Below are 21,493 nucleotides of genomic sequence, written 5' to 3' on the forward strand. Positions count from 1 at the left end.
TGGTTTATGGGCAGAAGGTAAACACATAACTTTTTATATATATCATTTCTGTTACTAGTGTCATACATTTCACTTTTAAAGGGGCAGCTACACCACTTAATTGGATTTATTGGATAAGTGTAAAGGTTTATTATTATTTTTGTTAGCATCAAAAAATAAAACTTGTCTTTAGAGAAATATGGAGGCTACCACTGCTGACCTCTCCTTCAGAAAATGCTGGTAAACTTGACTATCACGCTGACCCTATTACTTTAGATCACTGACTAGGAACGTATTATTTGCAAGAAATTGATGGCTGAACTATATGCGGGGAATAGTATAGACAGATCTCCCAATCGCTGAATGAACAGTGTACAAATAAAAAGAAAGATATTATTCTTTCAAAGGGGGTGGGATTTATAATGCGTCCATTAGTAGTAGGTAAAGATCAATCAAATCAATAAAATATATGGGTTTTTATTTAAACACAGTTTAAAAAATGCATATCAGACATAACATATACAGATATAAAAATATGACCATCAAGTAGTGTGTTCAAAAATCATTCATGATTGTCAGCCAACATGTCTAAGATTATATCTGTTATAGCTCCTAGCCGTTATACACACATATATACGGCTGCTAATATATTTTCCATTTGAGAATATTGGAGTTGGTTCTTTGGTGCGTTTCTTTCCCCCTCCCCTCTTACCATGCTACAATATACCCCAATGTTAGCATTAGTCCAGACAAATGATTTATTACCAATAATTTATATTATTACTATTTTCCTGTGATAGGGAACTTAATAGCTTTTGTTATTTTGATTATATGTTTTATTAGATCCTTGCCTGCAATTGTGTGGTCCAGTTCCCTTGTCGGCATTGTCCCATTGGGATCTGGCACCCAGGGATAGTTTGCACCAGGTGGTACGGTAGATGACGTCTGGCAATGGTGGTGATTGCTCTGTTTTCTAGACTTGCATTAGTAGGTGAGAATTTTTTAAAGAATCCCTCATTAGACTCTTTGTATTATGTTTTGATATAGAATTATGCATGGCCACCATGTAATTATAATTATAGTGTATCTGTTGTTTATACAGTGAAATGAATCAATGATGTCGTTTTATGCCGTAATGAAGCGAAAAATTATTTGCGAAACATGTTGGCTGACAATCATGAATGATTTTTGAACACACTACTGGATGGTCATATTTTTGTATCTGTCTATGTTATGTCTGATATGCATTTTTTAAACTATGTTTAAATAAAAACCCATATATTTTATTGATTTGATTGATCTTTACCTACTAATAATGGACGCATTATCTCCCTAAAAATCCCACCCCCTTTGAAAAAATAATATCTTTCTTTTTATTTGTACACTGACTAGGAACAAATATCCAGCCAAGAATCTTTGAATTTTCCTAACTCAAAGTACTGGAGAAAGAAGGTGAGAATAACAGCCAGACAATTAGCATTTTAAATAAGATATCTGTTCCAATAGAAAAAAATCCCATTTCATAATTTGTAAAGTTCTCAAAACCCTTTTTTAATTACTTTCTAGGATATATGCATGCAGCATTTACTGCATCAACTTTCACCTTCTATTATCTACCCTTTTTGAATGATTACCTAATTATTCACGCTGCTTTAACCGCTTAAGTGCCAGCTGCTGTAATTATACTGCGGCGGGTTGGCTCTCCTGGGCGAATCACCGTAGGTGTATGTCAGCCGCTTTAAGAGCATTAGGGGACACATGCACACCCACAGTGTGACGCCAATGCGCATGGCCAACAGCCACGATGTCTGCTGGCCACAGTGAGCCAGAACGGGAATATGTCAATGTAAACAGACAGAGCCCCATTCTGACAGGGGAGGAGAGACAGATCTGCTGTTCTTAGTGATTAGGAACAAGGATCTCTCTCCTCCTCCAGTCAGTCCCCTCCCCCCACAGTTATAAAAACATCTCAGGGAACACATTTAACACCTTGATCACCCCCTAGTGTTAACCCCTATCCTGCCAGTGAAATTTACACAGTAATCAGTGCATTTTTATAGCACTGATTGCTATATAAATGTCAATGGTCCCAAAAAGGTGTCAAAAGTGTCCGATCTGTCCGTCACAATGTCGCAATCATGCTTAAAATCGCAGATCGCCGCAATTACTAGTAAAAATAAATAATTAAAATGCCATAAATCTTTTCCCTATTTTGTAGACGCTATAACTTTTGCACACACCAAAATCAATATACGCTTATACGCTTATTGTGATTTTTTTTTTTACCAAAAATATATAGAAGAATACATATTGGCCTAAACTGATAAAGAAATTAGTTAAAAAAAAGTAGCAAAAAGTAGAGGTGATCAAATACCACCAAAAGAAAGCTCTATTTGTGGGACAAAAAGGACCAGTTTTGTTTGGGTACAACGTTGCACCCAACTGACATTGTCAGTTAAAGCGAGGCAGTGCCATATCGCAAAAAAATGGTCTGGTCATTAAGGGGGCAAATCCTTCAGGTCCTTAAGCATACTTGCCAACTGTCCCGGATTTCCCGGGACATTCCCGGGACTTGGACGCCATTCCCAAATTCCTGGTGTCCCGGGAAATGTCCCGAGAAATCAGGTTGTTCACGGTTCGCCGCCGCCGCTAGAGGTCCGCGGCCGGCGGAGACAATGTCTCCGCCGGCCGCCATTTTGGTGAAGTTCAGGAAGACGGCTGGGGGGGCTAGACGGAGCTCCTGCGGGGCGAGGCGGAGGGTGGGCAGTGACGCAGGAGCTCCGTCTAGCCCCCCAGCCTTCTTCCTGTCTGATAAGGAAAGGGGCGGGGTTCTAGCCATGCTACTACTAGGACACCTCTAAGGTGGGGGGGGAGGGCGCACCGCTGTGGGACTCCTGATGTGAGGGGGGACTCCCTTGGGGACACCTGATGCAAGGGGGGGTTCACTGGGGACACCTGATGCAAGGGGGGTCCACTGGGAACACCTGATGTGAAGGGGGCTCCACTGGGGACACCTGATGTGAAGGGGAGCTCCGCTGGGGACACCTGATGTGAAGGCGAGCTCCGCTGGGGACACCTGATGTGAGGGGGGGCTCCGCTGGGGACACCTGATGTGAGGGGGCTCCGCAAGGGACACCTGATGTGAGGGGGCTCCGCAAGGGACACCTGATGTGAGGGGGGCTCTGCCGGGGACACCTGATGTGAGGGGGAGCTCCGCTGGGGACATCTGATGTGAAGGGGGGCTCCGCTGGGGACTCCTGATGTGAAGGGGGGCTCCGCTGGGGACACCTGATGTGAGGGGGAGCTCCGCTGGGGACACCTGATGTGAGGGGGGGCTCCGCTGGGGACACCTGATGTGAGGGGGAGCTCCGCTGTGGACTCCTGATGTGAGGGGGGCTCCGCTGGGGACTCCTGATGTGAGGGGGAGCTCCGCTGGGGACACCTGATGTGAGGGGGGGCTCCGCTGGGGACTCCTGATGTGAGGGGGGGCTCCGCTGGGGACTCCTCATGTGGGGGGGCTCCGCTGGGAACTCCTCGTGTGGGGGGAGCTCCGCTGGGGACATCTGATGTAAGGGGGGCTCCACTGGGAGCACCTGATGCAAGGACGGACTCTGCTGGGACATCTGACGCAAGGACGGACGGCTGGTGGCAGGCGACGTGGCTAGTGACACACTCAGGGATCCCACTGATTCTGCATTATGGTGAGTTGAATGATTTAATTTTATATTACAATGTAATAATAGAAATAATGCACTTCAATCATCCTGACACCATAACAACCATGGTGCCGGGATGATTGAAGTGCTAACACCAGGTGTTTGGAGTATCTTTATCTGCTGATTGTTAAACTTTCTAGAATACACATATTTATATTGTTGTGTAGGATCTGGGGCTGCTGTCCCGTCATTTCCCTCTCCCCCTCTAATCCCTCTCTCCCTCTCTATCCCTCATTCATCTCAGACTCTAACCACACCCTCTTGAGCCATGCCCATTTAAGCCATGCCCACTATGACGCGTAAACACGCCCATTTTCCGCCGCTTCGCGCGCCGCACTTGTATATTTTCCCGAGCCACACCTATAAACGAATGCCCCGCCCCCTAATTATTCTATGGCTCCACCTACAGCCACAAAAGTGTCCCACATTTTTTTTTTTACAATGTCGGCAACTATGCTTAAGTAGTTAAGTGTTCTTGCATAGCAAGACCACTTACTGTTATCTCACATATATATTATTCTTATTATTATAGCCAAATTTACCACCCTAACTCCTCCCACAGTTTTTACACTACATAGACAAGTAATATACCGAAACGTGCGGATTGTTCCCAAATGGTGTGCTATTACTTTGTGGAACGTTTCGCCGAATGGTTCACAAAATATCGTCATTTTTGCGGCGAAATTGGTCCCATAGGAATGAATGGGGAAACTAGAGTGGGAGATGACAAAAGCTGAAAAATCAGAACATGATTTCTAAACTGCCGCCACTCCCTCATTTTCAAGCCCACCTACACAAATCTTATATCAAAACGTTCAGCTATCCCTGCTGCCACTAAACATGTCCACGGCTAAGCCATAGTCCTGATAGTTTTCACAATATGACCATTTGTTTGTAACTCACGCCGTCCATTGACATTCATTGAAACTACACTCTAGCCCCCTCCAAATTTGAAGGGCAATTTCTAAACTGCGACCGTGCCTTCATTTTTAATATTTCACAGACATACTATACATCAAAATCTAGGTCTGGGTCTTGTGATTCTCACAATATAAAGATCTTCGCTGTAGGATGTATAGTTTTTAAAATACGGCCATTTGTTTAGAGGTCATTTCAGGAAATTTTAGCCATTAATCAGAGTGTACTGTTAGTGTTTGTTTTGTTGCCATGGTTACCAAAGCTTCTGTTATACACAGGGGGGGAAGGTGGCTGGAGCATCTCAGCTGATTACAGAGCCCGGGGGAGGGGACAGACACACCATGTACTGATTTATAATAGAGGAATATGATGGGGCAGTTTTGATGGGGTAATTCTGATGGGGCAGTTTTGATGAAGTAGTATTTGGGAAGCATAAACAGGGCATGAGCGTTGCTAGGAAACAGTGGTTGTAAACACAAGATGCTGAGACACCCCAAATGCATGTGACTTCATCTGCTAGACTTGATAATGCTTGTAGACTCCTCCCACAGTTTTTACACTACAGAGACAAGTAATATACCGAAACGTGCGGATTGTTCCCGATTGGTGTGCTATCACTTTGTGGAACGTTTCGCCGAATGGTCCACGAAATATCGTCGTTTTTGCGGCGAAATTGGTCCCATAGGAATGAATGGCAAAATGTTCAAAAGGAAATGTTGCTAGGAAACAGTGGTTGTAAACACAAGATGCTGAGACACCCCAAATGCATGTGACTTCATCTGCTAGACTTGATAATGCTTGTAGACTCCTCCCACAGTTTTTACACTACAGAGACAAGTAATATACCGAAACGTGCGGATTGTTCCCGATTGGTGTGCTATCACTTTGTGGAACGTTTCGCCGAATGGTCCACGAAATATCGTCGTTTTTGCGGCGAAATTGGTCCCATAGGAATGAATGGCAAAATGTTCAAAAGGAAATGTTGCTAGGAAACAGTGGTTGTAAACACAAGATGCTGAGACACCCCAAATGCATGTGACTTCATCTGCTAGACTTGATAATGCTTGTAGACTCCTCCCACATTTTCCACACTACAGAGACAAGTAATATACCGAAACGTGTGGATTTTTCCCGATTCGTGTGCTATTACTTTGTGGAACGTTTCGCCGAATGGTCCACGAAATATCGTCGTTTTTGCGGCAAAATTGGTCCCATAGGAATGAATGGCGAAATGTTCAAAACTAGAGTGGGAGGTGACAAAAGCTGACAACCCCATGATCAGCCAAAACATTATGACCACCCCATGATCAGCCAAAACATTATGACCGCCCCATGTAAAAAAAAAATTACTTTTGAAAAAAAAAAAATTAAAAAAAAAATCATTTTTGAAAAAAACAAAATTCATTTTTGAAAAAAAAAATTTCATTTTTGAAAAAAAAAATCATTTAAAAAAATCATTTTTGAAAAAACAAAAAAACAAAATCATTTTTGAAAAAACAAAAAAACAAAATCATTTTTGAAAAAAAAAATCACAAAGCTCTGAGGGGAATTATAGCTCCTCTCACACAGCTCTAAGGACAATTATAGCATTATAGCTCCTCCCACACAGCTTGGAGGGAAGTTATAGCTCCTCCAATACAGCTTTGAGGGGAATTATAGCTCCTCCCACACAGCTCAAAGGGGAATTATAGCATTATAGCTTAGCATTATAGCTCCTCCCACACAACTCTGAGGGGAATTATAGTTTCTCCCACACCGCTGTGAGGGGAATTATAGCTCCTCCTACACAGCTCTGAGGGGAATTACAGCTTAGCATTATAGCTCCTCCCACACAGCTGAGGAGAATTAGAGCTCCTCCCACACAACTCTGAGAGGAATTATAGTTTCTTCCACACCGCTGTGAGGGGAATTATAGCTCCTTTTAAACAGCTCTGAGGGGAATTATAGCTTCTCCCACACAACTCTGATGGGAAATGTAGCTTCTCCCACCCAGCTCTGAGGGGAAATATAGCTTCTCCCACACAGCTCTAAGGGGAATTATAGCTCCTCCCACACAACACTAAGGGGAATTGTATCTCCTCCCACACAGCTCTGAGGGGAATTATAGCATTATTGCTCCTCCCACACAGCTCAGAGGGGCGTTATAGCTCCTCCCACACAGCTCTGAGGCGAATTATAGCTCCTCCTCCAACACAACTCTGAGGGGAATTATAGCTCTTCGAACAAAGCTCTGAGGAGAATTATAGCTCCTTCCACAAATATCATCATGCCATCTAAAGGAAAGAGATCTAAATCTGCAAAGATACGCCGGACTAAACTGGATCCGGAGCCCCACAGCAGCATAGTGGATATGGAGGTTTGTGACAGTGAATGTGCCCAGGAGGTACATAGTGAACCTGTGGTGTCATTTTCATGTTCAACTCAGTGTCAAGTTCAAGAGCACAGTGACAGTGTGATGGGCACTTCTGAAAACCATGGCATGCAAGAACCATGTGTACCAAGTGAGATTTCTGTGCAGGCATCATTTCATCAGGGTCATCATGGCTATGGAAGGTTAAGGAACAAACAGTGTACATGCATGGCTCTGACATTTTTGGCATACCACAGTGAGCTTGATGATGTGAGAAAGGGTGATCTTGATCAAATACTGAAGAAGGGCAACAGCTTGTATGGCTCAACAATAAAACAGCTAAAACAAAGAAATGTCTATCAGCATCAACACTTGACAATGGAAGAAGTGCCCCTCAGAGTCAACACTGACAAATATGAGTATAACGTTGTTAAATCTCCAGTGTTATCGGGATGTATGAGAGACACGGTAGACGGTGACAACCAAGGTTGGTTTGTTGACCTCTCCACAAGACTTCAGTGCCTCAATGCAGATGTTACACATGCACTTTTTATAGTAGTGCCATATTGCATTGCATTGTTCAGAGACAAGTCTGGGAGATATGGACTGTTTGATTCTCATAGTCGAAATAAGGATGGACTTCCTGCCACTGGAAAAGGAAAAGCTGTTATGATCACTTTTACACATTTGAGTGATATGGGGGCAAGGATTTATAAGTTGGATGAATTGCTCCTTACAGACACCAGAGGCCCTATTGATGGACTGCAGTATGACTTCATGCCAGTCTCATTTCATCGTGCAAGACGTCTGTCAGATGGTTTGCTGTCCCCACTGGTGCAATCTGACAAACCACATAATGCAAAGCATGTAGAGAACAAAGTGACACAGATGACCAAAGATGTAACACACACTGGATTCCCAGCCAGCAAGCATTCTCCACGGTCAGTTGATGCGAAATCCTCACAGGGCATATGGAAGGACAGTAAGGCATTGTCCAAATTAAATGCACAGAGACGACAAAAACTGAAGACAAGACACAGAAATGAAAGAAGGCGTGATTTCAAGGCTACAAAGATGTCTGTCACCAATAAGAAAAGGACATACATCACCAGCCGATACAGAGCAGATGCTGATTTTAAGTTGAAGCAGAAGCAATATATCATTCGCAAATATGCAACAGATGCCAATTTCAACTTGAAGCAGAAGCAATACATCACCAGAAAATATGCGACAAATGCAGATTTCAACTTGAAACAGAAGCAGTACACCACCAGAAAATATGCGACAAATGCAGATTACAACTTGAAGAAGAAGCAATACATCACCAGAAAATATGCCACAAATGTCGATTTCAAGTTGAAGCAGAAGCAATACATCACCAGAAAATATCATAATGATCCTGCTTTCAGAAAACGTCACTTGCAACATTGCATGAGTTACATGAAAATGAAGCGTCAAACTCAAGCAGATTTTCGCATAACCCATAAGATGCAATGTGCCTTCAAAATAAGAATGAAATACAGACGATGGACTCGTGTCATGCGGGAATGCAGTCAACCAGTGGACAACAGCCTAATGCAGACAGCTATATCCACTTTCCATGAATGCATTAAAGCTGGGCCAACATTTGTGTGCACGATGTGTCATCGCACCCTTTTCCCTAACCAAGTGAAACATTGCATTCACAGCAATTACAAGAAGAATCTACACATTGTTGCTGCCTGTTTGACAGGGAAATATGTCCATGTGTGCAACAATCACTGTCAAGGACCTGAACAATGCACCGTACCAGATGAAAGGACCAAAGAATGGATTTGTCACAACTGTGATTTACATTTAAAAGCAGGACACAAATCATCCATCGCTGTAGCTAACAACATGGAGCTGGCGCCCATTCCCCCAGAGCTCTGCGATTTGAATGTGCTGGAAAGACAACTTTTGGCTAAAATACTGCCATTTGCCAAGATCATCACACTTCCCAAAGGTCGACAGGCAGCTATACATGGCGCTGTAGTGTGTGTGCCATCCGAGGTGGAAACCACGGTCAATACTCTACCAAGATCGCACAGCAAATCCCAGTTACACAGAGTGAAGCTGAAAAGACGTCTGACTTACAAAGGCCACCAGCTGTTTCATTATGTCAACATGGGAAATGTAGTAGCAGGTCTGTCAAAACTCATTGACACACACCCCGACTACAGTGACATTTCAATTAGAGTGGATGAGACAATCGCTGATGATGATGATAATGATGATGGGATGGAACTCGACAGTTGTGACGAAACTGAAATGATGGAGATACTTGAACGCATCGAAAATTGTGATCCATCAGAGGTACAGTCTGCATGTTTACCGGCTGCTTCTGAGCAACAGGAAGGCCATGACCAACAACCTCCCAATGCAGAGGATGAGAAGGATACACTAAGACCTGGAATTGGCCTAGACAGTTGTTTGCAGCCATCTGACCTTGGAGAGGAAGCACTGACACACGGTGATGGAATATTCAGCATTGCACCTGCACAAGGAAACACACCTGTCAGCTTCTTTAAAGTTCCTAGGCTTGAGGCAATGGCTTTCCCTGTTCAGTTCCCTACTGGACAGAATACATTGGACCAGGCAAGACAAGTCAAACTGTCCCCGAGCATGTATTTCAATGCAAGGCTTTTTTGTGTTGATACTCGTTTTGCAAGAGACACAAGCTACCTCTTCTTTGCGCAGTTTGTCACAGAAACACACATGGCCAAAAGCAGCATGTCCATCCAGTTAAGGAAAGGAAAACCCAATACCAGGGATGGACGGAAAATATCCAACAAGCTGCTACAGGACAAGTGTGAGGTTGAGAGGTTGGTGCGAAACCGAGATGCCACAAGGTTCATGCAACCACTGAGAGGGAGTCCAGCTTACTGGGATAAAAATCTGAAGAATTTGCTAGCCATGGTCAGACAATTGGGTAAGCCAACATTTTTTCTTACCTTCTCTGCTGCAGAATTCAGATGGCCAGAGGTAATAACGGCAATAAAGGCACAACAAGGTCAAAAGGTGGATTTTGCGGGGCTAGACTGGGCTGAAAAGTGTGACATTCTTCGAGGCAACCCAGTGACCACCATGCGCATGTTTGACAAACGGGTTGATGCTCTGATGCGAGAGCTGCTGTTGGGTCCTGCACAGCCAATTGGTGAAGTTATCGATTACTTTTACCGGGTTGAATTTCAGGCGAGAGGGAGCCCTCATATACATTGTCTCTGTTGGGTAGCAGGAGCTCCTATATTTGGACAAGACAGTGATGACAAGGTGTGTGCCTTTATAGATCATAACATCTCATGCCAGCTGCCTGATGAAGCCAAACAGGCCTTACTTCACAGATTTGTAACAGAACTTCAAATGCACAGCAGATCTCATTCAAAATCATGCAAGAAAGGTAACAGAGTATGCAGATTTGGATTTCCAAAGCCACCTATTAGAAAAACGAGGATAACTTACCCGATGCCAGAAGAACAAGGAGATTGTGCAATGAAACCACAAGCAGCCAAAAACAAACTGAAACCAGTCTGGGATTTGCTTAATAACCCAAAAGTGCAGCTTGAAGACATGTCACAGCTACTGGCACAGTGTGATATGACTTTTTAATCAGTACAACTCCTACATTCAGGCATTGACCTCCTCAAGCGTGATTCTAATGAAGCGTGATGTCAAGGACTGCTGGGTGAACAACTATAATCCACATTTGCTGACGGCCTGGAACGCCAACATGGACATCCAGTACATTCTTGATGAGTATGGTTGCATCTTGATGAGTATGGTTGCATCATGTACATGTTGTCCTACATATCCAAGCCAGAATGGGAGCTGAGTGACTATCTCAGGCATTGACCTCCTCAAGCGTGATTCTAATGAAGCGTGATGTCAAGGACTGCTGGGTGAACAACTATAATCCACATTTGCTGACGGCCTGGAACGCCAACATGGACATCCAGTACATTCTTGATGAGTATGGTTGCATCTTGATGAGTATGGTTGCATCATGTACATGTTGTCCTACATATCCAAGCCAGAATGGGAGCTGAGTGACTATCTCAAAACAATAGTCAAAGAAATGAGCCCAAAAACAGCGACAGAACGAGAAGAAATGAAAGAGGTTCTTCAGGCTTATTCAAAACACAGAGAGGTCAGCGCCCAGGAGTCTGTGGCCCGTACGAAAATGAAGTCTTGCTCACGTGAGGTTGTTTTTCTGCCAACTGGTGACAACGCACTGAAAATGAGTCTCCCGCTCAGTGCATTGCAGAACAAACCAGCCGATTCTCTTAATGTGTGGATGACGAGTTTTGTCGACAAATACAGAGCCAGACCTGAAACACCAGAGTTTGAGTCCATGTGTCTGGCAGACTTTGCATCCCATTACAGGGTTGTCTATGGCAAGCAGAAGGAAGATGGCAAGCAAAAGGAAGACAGCAAGCGTGTCAGCCTATTGAATGAAATGGGAATGATTCAAAAACGCACGAGAGGGAAGCCTGCAATCATCAGGTACGCACGCTTCTCAGAGAAGAAGGACCCTGAGAACTACTACGGCAGACTGCTTAAACTGTACCTCCCCCACCGTTCAGAGTCATCACTGAAAACTGTAAGGTTCCCAACACACCAGGATTTTTACAAAGGCGCCTGTGTGAGCTTACCAGGAGAAGAAGCAATCCAAGCAGTGTCTGCAATTGTTACCAGCAACCAAAAGAAGTTCGAACAACACAACAAAATTGTGGAACAAGTCTTGGATGACTTTGTAAAAAACGGACCTGTTGAAGATGCTTGGAACACCTTTGCCCCAGAAGCTGAGTTGGATAGGTTGGAATGTGTAGGGGAACGCAAAGAAGGGGAGCCACTTCATGAGAATGAACAAGATGATGTTCCGGAGTATACACGTCACAAACAAACAGGTGGAATTGCGCTTACTGTGAAAGCCCCACAAATGTGCCCTGATTTCCTTCGGAAAATGTACAGAAACCTTAACCGGACACAAGCTCAGACATTCTACTCAGTTTGTGACTGGTGCACTAACCGTGTGCGTGGCCTAAATCCTGACCCATTCTATTACTTTGTCACTGGTGGTGCAGGGACAGGCAAATCACACCTGATAAAGTGCATCTATGCTGAGGCGACAAAGATACTCTGTAAACTTACCAGACTACGTGAGGAAGCAGACATATCCATGCCCAGCGTTTTACTAACTGCATTTACAGGAACAGCAGCTTTCAACATTTCAGGCAACACATTGCATTCTCTGCTGAAGTTGCCAAGAAGCTTGAAGCCACCCTACCAAGGACTTGGAAATCTAATAGATGAAGTGAGGGCACAGCTGTCAAATGCGGAGATCATTGTTATTGACGAGGTGTCAATGATTTCAAAGCCCCTGTTTGCCTACATCAACTGGAGATTACAGCAAATCAAAGGCAGTAAGAAACCTTTTGGTGGTATGTCAGTACTAGCAGTAGGAGACTTTTACCAGGTCCCCCCGCTGGGAAAAAGTAAGCCACTCTGCGTGTTTGAGGAAAATACCAATGACGTCTGGAAAGACAACTTTCAGATGATCACGCTGACAGAGATCATGCGACAGAAGGAAGACATTTCATTTGCTGAGCTTTTGAATAGAATCAGAGTCAAGCAGAAGACTGGCACCTTAAGCAATGATGACAAAGCTCTGCTTGCTCAGGCTTTTACAGATCCCACCCACTGCCCTAATGACGTGCTACACATATTTACCACCAACAAAGAGGTTCACAAACATAATGCTGCAACTGTGTCTGTTCTCCATTCAAACATCACCAACATAGATGCCGACGATTACAGAAAAGACCCTAAGACAGGAGTGATGCTGAGGCAACACCAACCTTTCAAAGGACACAAAGACAATCTGATTGACACACTGCAAGCAGCTGAAGAAGCCCGTATCATGATCACAAGAAACATTGATGTAGAAGACGGGCTTGTTAACGGGACATTTGGCAAGATTGCAAGAATAATCATCCAGACTGAGAATGGTGCTACTACGGTAAACAAGCTTAACAATTATCCATCACAACACGGAAGGATTACCAGCTCACATTGAAGATATCAAATCTCACCATGAGTTGACACTTGGAGATGTTTTATGTTTCACTGAAACTCATCTCTCAGGCTCTTCTGTTGCTGAAAGTCTCCAGCTGGAGGGCTACAACCTGTTCAAACGCAACAGACACCTCTCGTACACAAACCTTCCTGACATTGCAAGTAAAAGTGGCGGAGGTGTCGCCTTGTATGTCAGAAACCATTTCAAGGCCTATGAAAAGCAGTATCATCACAATGTGACTGACTTGGAGTTCTTGGTTGTCAAACTGGAGTCCCCTGTACAAGCTTTGATCGCTGTCGTTTACAGGCCACCGGATTACAGTATTGGCCAATTCCTTACTAACCTGCTGGGCCTCTTGGAATCTTTGGAAATAATGGATTGCCAACCTATAATACTCTGTGGAGATTTCAATGAAGATTTTCTGTGCAGAGAAAAGAAGCCAATATCTGACCTTCTTCACTCAAGAGGATATACCCAACTGGTCTGGGCAGCCACCACAGAAAAAAACACACTGTTGGATCACATTTACATCTCCAGGGTGCAGCAGTGTCTCCAGTCAGGAGTACTGCACAGTTATTACAGCTACCATTATCCTGTGTATTGTGTTTTGAGCAGTGGTTGTGAACACGCTTAGAGCCTGCATAAACAGGGCATGAGTGTTGCCAGGAAACAGTGGTTGTGAGACAGTGGTCATCAAACAGATAAAGTGGCAATGAGGGTCAGTTTACGTGGCCATAGTTATGTGGGACCATTTACAATTAGCTAAACATCATTCTCTATATTTCATGTTCGGTGTACTTGTTAGACACTGAACTCACTTACTCCCCCCCATCCATCACAGACATCTGTCCTCATCATATAGTAAGACGAATACCGCGCTGTAGTGCACCCAAAAAGGGTACCTGTTCGTGAAATATTGTGAATGACCAAATAGGGGATAACCAAAATAGTGATGAAAATAACTTAGTGAAAAAAAATTAAAAAAAACTACATAATAACAAAAGCAGCCACTCTATGTGAGATACACACACTAATACAACAATATAACAAATATAGCAGCGCTCTAAATAGGAGTAAATACTAGTACCAGTGTTGAATAGGACTAATTGGTTAGAACCCAAATTAAATAACTAACACAGTTCTTGAAACCTAAATCAATAAGTGTTCACTGGACAGTCCTAACACAGTGAATAAAGTCCAAATAAATGTTGTGAAAATACATAGGCTCAGACCCCATTTTTTTAAAGCAGGAAATGTAAAATAGAAAAAATTCCTCCAGCGCACCACGGTGGTAGCTGAAAATAAAATGCGCGCTTACCAAACGGCAAGCACAAGGGGGCTTGCGACCTTAACCCGGTCAGGGCCTTTCATTGGATGGGCTTCTAGGAAACGACATGCCACTTCATACAGCCAAAGGGTGATGATACCACTAGTCCACCAAGTCACAGGAAATCACTCTTATCATGGAGATTAATAAAAGACTCCTAGCTGGGGGGTTGTTCTCATTTAGGGGTACCCCGGGAAAAGAGAGGGAAACAACATAGCGTAATCCTGGTTTTGAGGTTTATTAAAAGAATTAAAATAACACTTACAGTGTAGCAGATTCAAATAAGCATAAGAAGCCGGCTGGCTAAAACGATCACCCGTCCTACAGACGGTAGATGCAGCACGTCAGCTCGCCCTATCACACTGTCCTCATCACACTCACCCTCTCCTTCCTGTGCTATATATATAGCCTGCTTGCTGATTAGTAAGACAAAGAAACAGCAAGGAGCAAAACTGCAGAGAAACTGAAAATTTGTAAGGGTTTAAAGTATATGCTTTAATGAATTGCCTTGTATCCAAAAAGTTCAAAAAGTTGACTGTTCAAAATGTTAATGTTAATGTTAATGTATAACGGAAATATACCGCCAGTTCGCTTGTGATGCAATATATTGAAATTATATGTACACTGTGTAAACTGTTTTTGACACACTTGATTTTGGGACGCGAGTCCGTCAGGTGCTATGCTTTGGCTGGGGCGGAATAAATCCTGGTAACCCTTAAGTCTGTGTCCGACAAAGTCATTTACCGATATTTCTACCTTCTACATCATTAGCACTTGTGCACTTTTTAAATTTGATCAATCAATTGGTTAGTGTAATGTTTACTATCTTTACTCACTACAAACACTCCACACAGTTACTCTGCCCATCTGCCCAGTTCAACCTTTCCACAGTTACTCCAACCACACAACAGTTACTCCAGGCACTCCCCCCAGTTACTCCGCTCACTCCAGATGTAGAGGCAAGAACACTTTTCACAATTTCCCCAGAAATTGTACCTTTTCTAGTTAAAAATGCTTTACTGGGCCTGCTATAAATGTTTAGTAATATTACACCTTGTTTTGCTGTTTCAACCTGCATTTTATATACTTTCCACAAGATGTCGGCATTTCAACATACAGCTGAAAAAAAAAAAATCTTTTCTTTATAACAATGCATTCAATGTTGCGTGACTAAATTTTATGCATGTTTAGGAATAAACACCTATGGGGTTTGTTTACTAAAGGCAAATCCACTTTGCACTACAAGTGCACTTGGAAGTGCAGTCTCTGTAGATCTTAGGGGGACATGCAAGAAAAATAAAAAAAACATCATTTTTGCTTGCACATGATTGGATGATAGAAATCAGCGGAGCTTCCCCTCATTTTGATCTCCCCCTCAGATCTACAGCTACTGCACTTCCAAGTGCACTTGCAGTGCAAAATGGGTTTGGCTTTAGTAAATAAACCCCCTAATCTCTCAAATTACAATGAGAAGATGTGCATATCAGTCTAGCCATTTGAGCAAGATCTCTGCAGCAATATAGTAAATCTATATAGTTCAACAAAATGTAATACTGATGCTTTTCTTTTTCTTTATATGATGTAATAGATATGTTAATTTATTTTTTTACAAAGTCACACAAATACAGATTATAACATTTTTTTTTGCTTCATCATTTTTCTTAAAACACAAGGTTTAAAGCCTTCCAAGCATGCCACCAGTGACGCCAATATTTTCCCCATTGATGTAAGAAGCATCTTCAGAGCATAAAAATGAGGCAATCCCTGCACACTCTTCTGGTTCTCCAAGCCTGAAAAACAAATGATGAAAACACATAAGACAGATAACCAGTTAAAAGTAATCAGTCACAAAGAATACCAGTTTTGAAAATTGCGATTTAGTATAATTTTTGGGCTGTGCACAATTTGTAGGGTGCTGACCCCTCTCACTTCACTGTCCTAGAGCTTTGGGGGTCATGAATAGTAAATACGGGTGGGGGGAATGCAATGAAACATGTATGACACTTTTCTGGTGGTATGGCCTCTTCAAAATGACCTGAGGCAGATTAAAAAATCCCTGTAACCAATTGCAGTAGCTTTAGAGACACATGAGGCAGATTCAGGTTATTCTTTATAGCACTACTATAAAAAAGTGCCACTATGGCTGCATTAAATTACAAAAAGAATTACCCTTAGCTTGAAGATGATAAAAGTGGAGGTAATTGAAACCAACTCTAACTTGGAGTACAGAGGCGGAGTGCCTGTCTCTATGCTGTGTAGCAGAGTAGCATGTTTGCCTCCTAGTGGCCAGTGATGCTGACAGCAGGTGGAACCTAATGGGGAAGCTCAGGCCTTGTTCTCCATCAGCTCCCTTCACTCCTTGTGAGTGACAGCTGGCAGTGGGTGGATTCTATAGCCAATAGCAGGCTGTCTATTGATATGGATCCAACTACTGTCTGCTGTCAACCACAAGGGGAGCAGAACTGATGGAAATCTACTATCTCCAAATCCTAATCAGACTCCGCCCACCCATTAACAAACCTCATTGGCCACAGTTGATCTGAGGATGGAATGTTTCTATGGATACTCTGACATCAGTGTACCTCCACATGTGGTGCTTGCCCCAAATTCTTGTATCTGCTTCCAAAAGGTACATGAATCTGTCTCTCTGTCATAACGGAATTCCAAAGAGTGCCAGAGGCACATTTTATGAATTACTGTGATTGTGTTATAAATTGTTTTCCAATTTGCTGGTAAGTTGTTTCTTTTCTACACATATAAGACGTGGCGAACAGCAAACAATATTGTCAAGGTATTTTATGATTGATTATTGAGTTTGTGGTTTTAAAAAAATGATACTCTGTATGTTATATAATCTGATAATATGTATAAAGCTAAAAATAATTATATTGAAAATAGCGAGTAGGATTTGTGCTTTTTTTTTGGATAAAAGTAAATGCTTCTGTCAAAATGTTTTATTGTTGGTCATTACTATATTTGGAAGATTTCCCCTTTCTGTCCCTGTGAAAGCACAAGGCATTTAGCGCTGGGACAGGAATTATAACATGAAAGAGGTTTTAAAACTTTCCCATTTTACTGAAGAAAAATTGTTTTATTGCATTTTGGGTCTTTACTGGAGAGATATCCCATCTCTTCCTATCTCAATAAGGAAATTAAGGAAATCTCCCTATTGGGAGGGAGAACATAAATACAAAGATAGCTGGGCTTCTAATTATTAAGTTATCTGTTAAAAAAAAAGGATTGGAAGGGACAGGACCAGATGTTAGACAAATGTGTGGAAAAGTACATGAACCATTATGTTTACTAACTAATAGAAAATACTTGTCAACCAGGCTTTTTCTGGCACTTTTTGTTTACAAGTTTCAGAGACCCTAAGAAATAAAATGGTGATTGTTGCAATTTTTTATGTCACACTGTATTTGCACAAGGAAAAAATACACTTTAATAAAAAAACAATATTTACCCCAATTTTTTTGTATAATGTGAAAGATGATGTTACCCAGAGTAAATAGATACTTATTAGAACGCTTTAAAATTGCACACGCTCCTGGAATGACGTCAAACTACGGTACTTAAAAATCTCCATAGGTGGGGCATATGTGTGGCTCTTCAAGATGGTGAACATGTGATCCGTGAGCTCCGGACCTGCTCTGCTCCTTGCGACCCCTGCACAGCTTCATCGGCATACATTCGCCACGGGGGGGTAAAACATACAGACCCCTAAAGTCTCCTAGCACCCCGTGGTAAAGATCGGGGACCAACGGCCTTACTATCAGACCCCGAAATCGCCGCAACCTGTAGTCACAATGGACCGCTACTTGACTAGGCCTCAATCCCCGTTCTTGATTACACAAGGAGACCTGGAGGAGTACGTTAGCACCCTGATGGCGGACGACAACTCCCAGTAAGCCCTTGCCCCACATCTCCCCTAACCCTCTCAGTCAGTTTTAACCCCCTGAACTGCTAGATGTCAAACTACAGGCTCTGGTACAGCAACTCACAAGGGGAATAGCCCAAGAGGTGGGGAAGATTTCTAGGGAACTCAGAAGGGAGATTGATCAGCTTGGTGAGCGCACAGCAACTTTAGAAACCAAGTTTGATGAGACATTACAGTATGTTCAGGCCCTGGAAGAAGAAAATGCCTCTCTTAAAAACTCTGTGTCCCTGCTACAACTTCAGCAAGAAGACCTGGAAAACAGAGAAAGGCGCCAAAACCTCAGGATTCACGGGATCTCAGAAAATGTGGCTGACAATAACATTAGACCGTACTTATTAGGCCTAATTAACCACCTTGCTCCAGACATAGTGGACATAGACTGGCGCCTTGACTGGGCCCACATGTCTCTGGCCCCCAAACCTCCTGCAGGTGCCAGACGGCAAGACATAGTGGTGCGATTTCACTATTATGAGAGTTAAGAGGCGTTGACCCTGGCTACCCTCACCTGATCCAATATTGATTATAAAGGGGACAGAATTCAAATATTCAGCGACCTCTCTCCAATCACCCTGGCTAAAAGGGGCTCACTGCGTCCCATCACATCTCACCTTCAATTACACAAGATCCCTTACTTCTGGGGCTTTCCGTTCCGCCTCAGTGCAACAAAAGATGGTGCCCAACATGGCCTCCGGGATCTGCAAGAAGGATATTCCTTCCTCAAAAACCTGGGCTTACCACCACTACCAGTGGATGAAGGGCAACCAATGCCTACTACCCCCGCCTTCCTCCAGCCCCATCAACGTTCTGTGAGGAAAACGATTGAAGGCTTACTCCACTCCTCAACGCTCTCAGCAGCCTAGGCAACCTACCTGATCCCCTGTGAGTCATCCCTCGGGAGGTTTTTCTTTCCTTGGGATCACAGATCCCCGCAACCCCTTCTCACAGGCTTGATTTGTTCCAATTCACTTTGTTGCCAAAGATGGAAGATCAACTGCTCTGTTTATTTTTTGCCCTCTTTTTCCATCAGGGCGTTTCGCACTGTTTTTTTTTTTTTTTCTATTTGCTTTTGTCAGAATCTTTGACTCTCTATATAAGGTTGGTTAAGGAGTCTTGTCTGCTTACACCACTAATAGAGCAGCACAGTGGGATCCCGTCTTTCTCACCAGTTGGAGACTGCCTTGTTCCCCCACTTGTCCTTTGGCTGCGGCTGAGGACTTCTGAGTCGCTGTTGATACTCAGGACTACACATGTTATTAGGTCTACATTTTTTAGGCCAACCCGGCCTGTTTATTATTTCGCAGTTACACATCCTCTGGACTTTTTTTTGGACTTTGTTTTTGTTTTCTGTTATTATGCTTTTTTTTTCCTTTTTTTTACCTTTGCCATTTTTCTAATGTTTTTCACAGTACAATATGGTATGTTGACTAATATAAGGCTATTAACCTACAATCCCACTGGTGGGCTGCTACCTGTTCAACTATATGTACACTGGCTAAATTTTACTACCTTGGTATGGCTATGAAGCTGTTGTCATACAATGTGAAAGGCCTGAACTCCATCAGAAAACAGTAGCTGGCTTTGAAGGAGTTCAGGGCGTCTGGTGCGGATGTGATCCTGATTCAGGAAACACATCCATGCTGGAGGTTCCTTTAAATTTGCATCCAAATATTTTCTGATCGCTCACATGGCGTCTGACTCATCTGGTAAGGCTGGCGTCGCAATACTGATTAGACGCTCTTGCCCTCTCCAGATCCAGCCCACGCATCTAGACCCACACGGTCGCTACATGATAATGCAAGGTTTATATGTCTTGTCCCATTACAATTATGAATGCATATGCACCTAACTCAGGTCAGATCAAATTCTTAACAGACATTTGAACAGCTCCAATGCTTCTCACAGCCCTTTACGTGATAGGTGGAGACTTCAATGCCATACTCTCCCCTACACAAGATAGGAGATCCCTATTTCACACAAAACGACCCCTCCCCGCACAATCTCTATCCACATCCTTTCGCAAACTGACACGTGCCTACCACCTGTTGGACACCTGGCAGATTAAACACCCTACTAGCAAACAGTTTTCATTCTACTCTCCTCCCCACAAAATGTTCTCTAGACTTGACTACTTTGTGACGGCCCCTCTCCTACCCAAAAGGAAATGCCACTGGAGGCTTAATGAATCACTGCTAAACCACCTCAAAACTAAAGATGTGCTTTCCCTTGCTCTGACAGAATACTTACAGCTCAGTGTAGGTACAGTGGAACCTCGGTTTGCGAGTAACGCGGTTAAGGAGCGTTTTGCAAAACAAACACTGTATTTCTATAAATCCTAACTCCATTTGCGAGTGTTATCTCGCAAAACGAGCAGGATTCAGGCCAAAAGCGGTGTGCAGTACCGCTTTTGGCCTAAGATGGGGGGCGCCAGAGCCAAACAGTACCGATCGTCGGCGTTCGGAAATACACAGAAAGGCCCGAGGACAATTCGGCTGACCTCAGCAAACCTCAGAAAAGCTTGTGAACGGAGTCTTTTCAAGGTCAGCCGAAGTGTGCTCGGGCCTTTTCGGCTGTTTCTGAGGCGCTCCGGCACCCCACTCCTCTGGTCGCATGCGGTATTGCATCCCATTGAAGTCAATGCGGAACTAATTATTTTCGTTTTGTTTCCATTGACTTCAATGGGAAAACTCGCTTTGATATGCGAGTACTTTGGATTACGAGCATACTCCTGGAACGGATTATGCTCGTAATCAAAGGTTCCACTGTACTTACTGTACTGTCCTTACTGGCCGAACTGCAAATGGCTGAGCGCTCCCTAGTTCACTCTCCCACGGTGGCTCAACTGTGGACAGTAACCTCGCTATGAAACCGGATAAAGTCCCTGGAGATGTCAGCTATAGACAAATCCCTCCTATGGGCTAAGCAAAAGTTTTAAGAGTTCTCCAACAAACCACATAGAATGTTAGTTTCCAGACTCAACCCTAGGCCCTTCCATTCCTTTCCAGATCACCTTAAACAATCCGATGGGACCTCCCATCCACTGCCCACAAGCCATGACTCGGGTCTTTGGTGAGTTTTATGCTAAACTTTACAATTGCTCAACGCCAGACCCCCCCCCCCCACCTAATCAGGAGACTTTTGAGACATTTCTGTCAGACATAGCTACCAAAACTGA

General features: G+C 43.4%; 1 protein-coding gene across 1 annotated transcript in view; it reads right to left on the reverse strand.

The window, feature by feature from the left end:
- Positions 1-15,251: 15,251 nt before the first annotated feature.
- The window catches only part of LOC141143781 (dehydrogenase/reductase SDR family member 4-like), a 136,773-nt gene continuing 130,531 nt past the window's right edge, over positions 15,252-21,493 (reverse strand). Inside the window, exon 9 of the mRNA XM_073629354.1 lies at positions 15,252-16,174. Within this exon, the coding sequence (XP_073485455.1) occupies positions 16,060-16,174 (115 nt within the window). The 3' untranslated portion in view covers positions 15,252-16,059. The remainder of the gene's footprint in view (positions 16,175-21,493) is intronic.

This window comes from Aquarana catesbeiana, linkage group LG01 (assembly GCF_042186555.1).
Source record: "Aquarana catesbeiana isolate 2022-GZ linkage group LG01, ASM4218655v1, whole genome shotgun sequence".
NCBI lineage: Eukaryota > Metazoa > Chordata > Amphibia > Anura > Ranidae > Aquarana > Aquarana catesbeiana.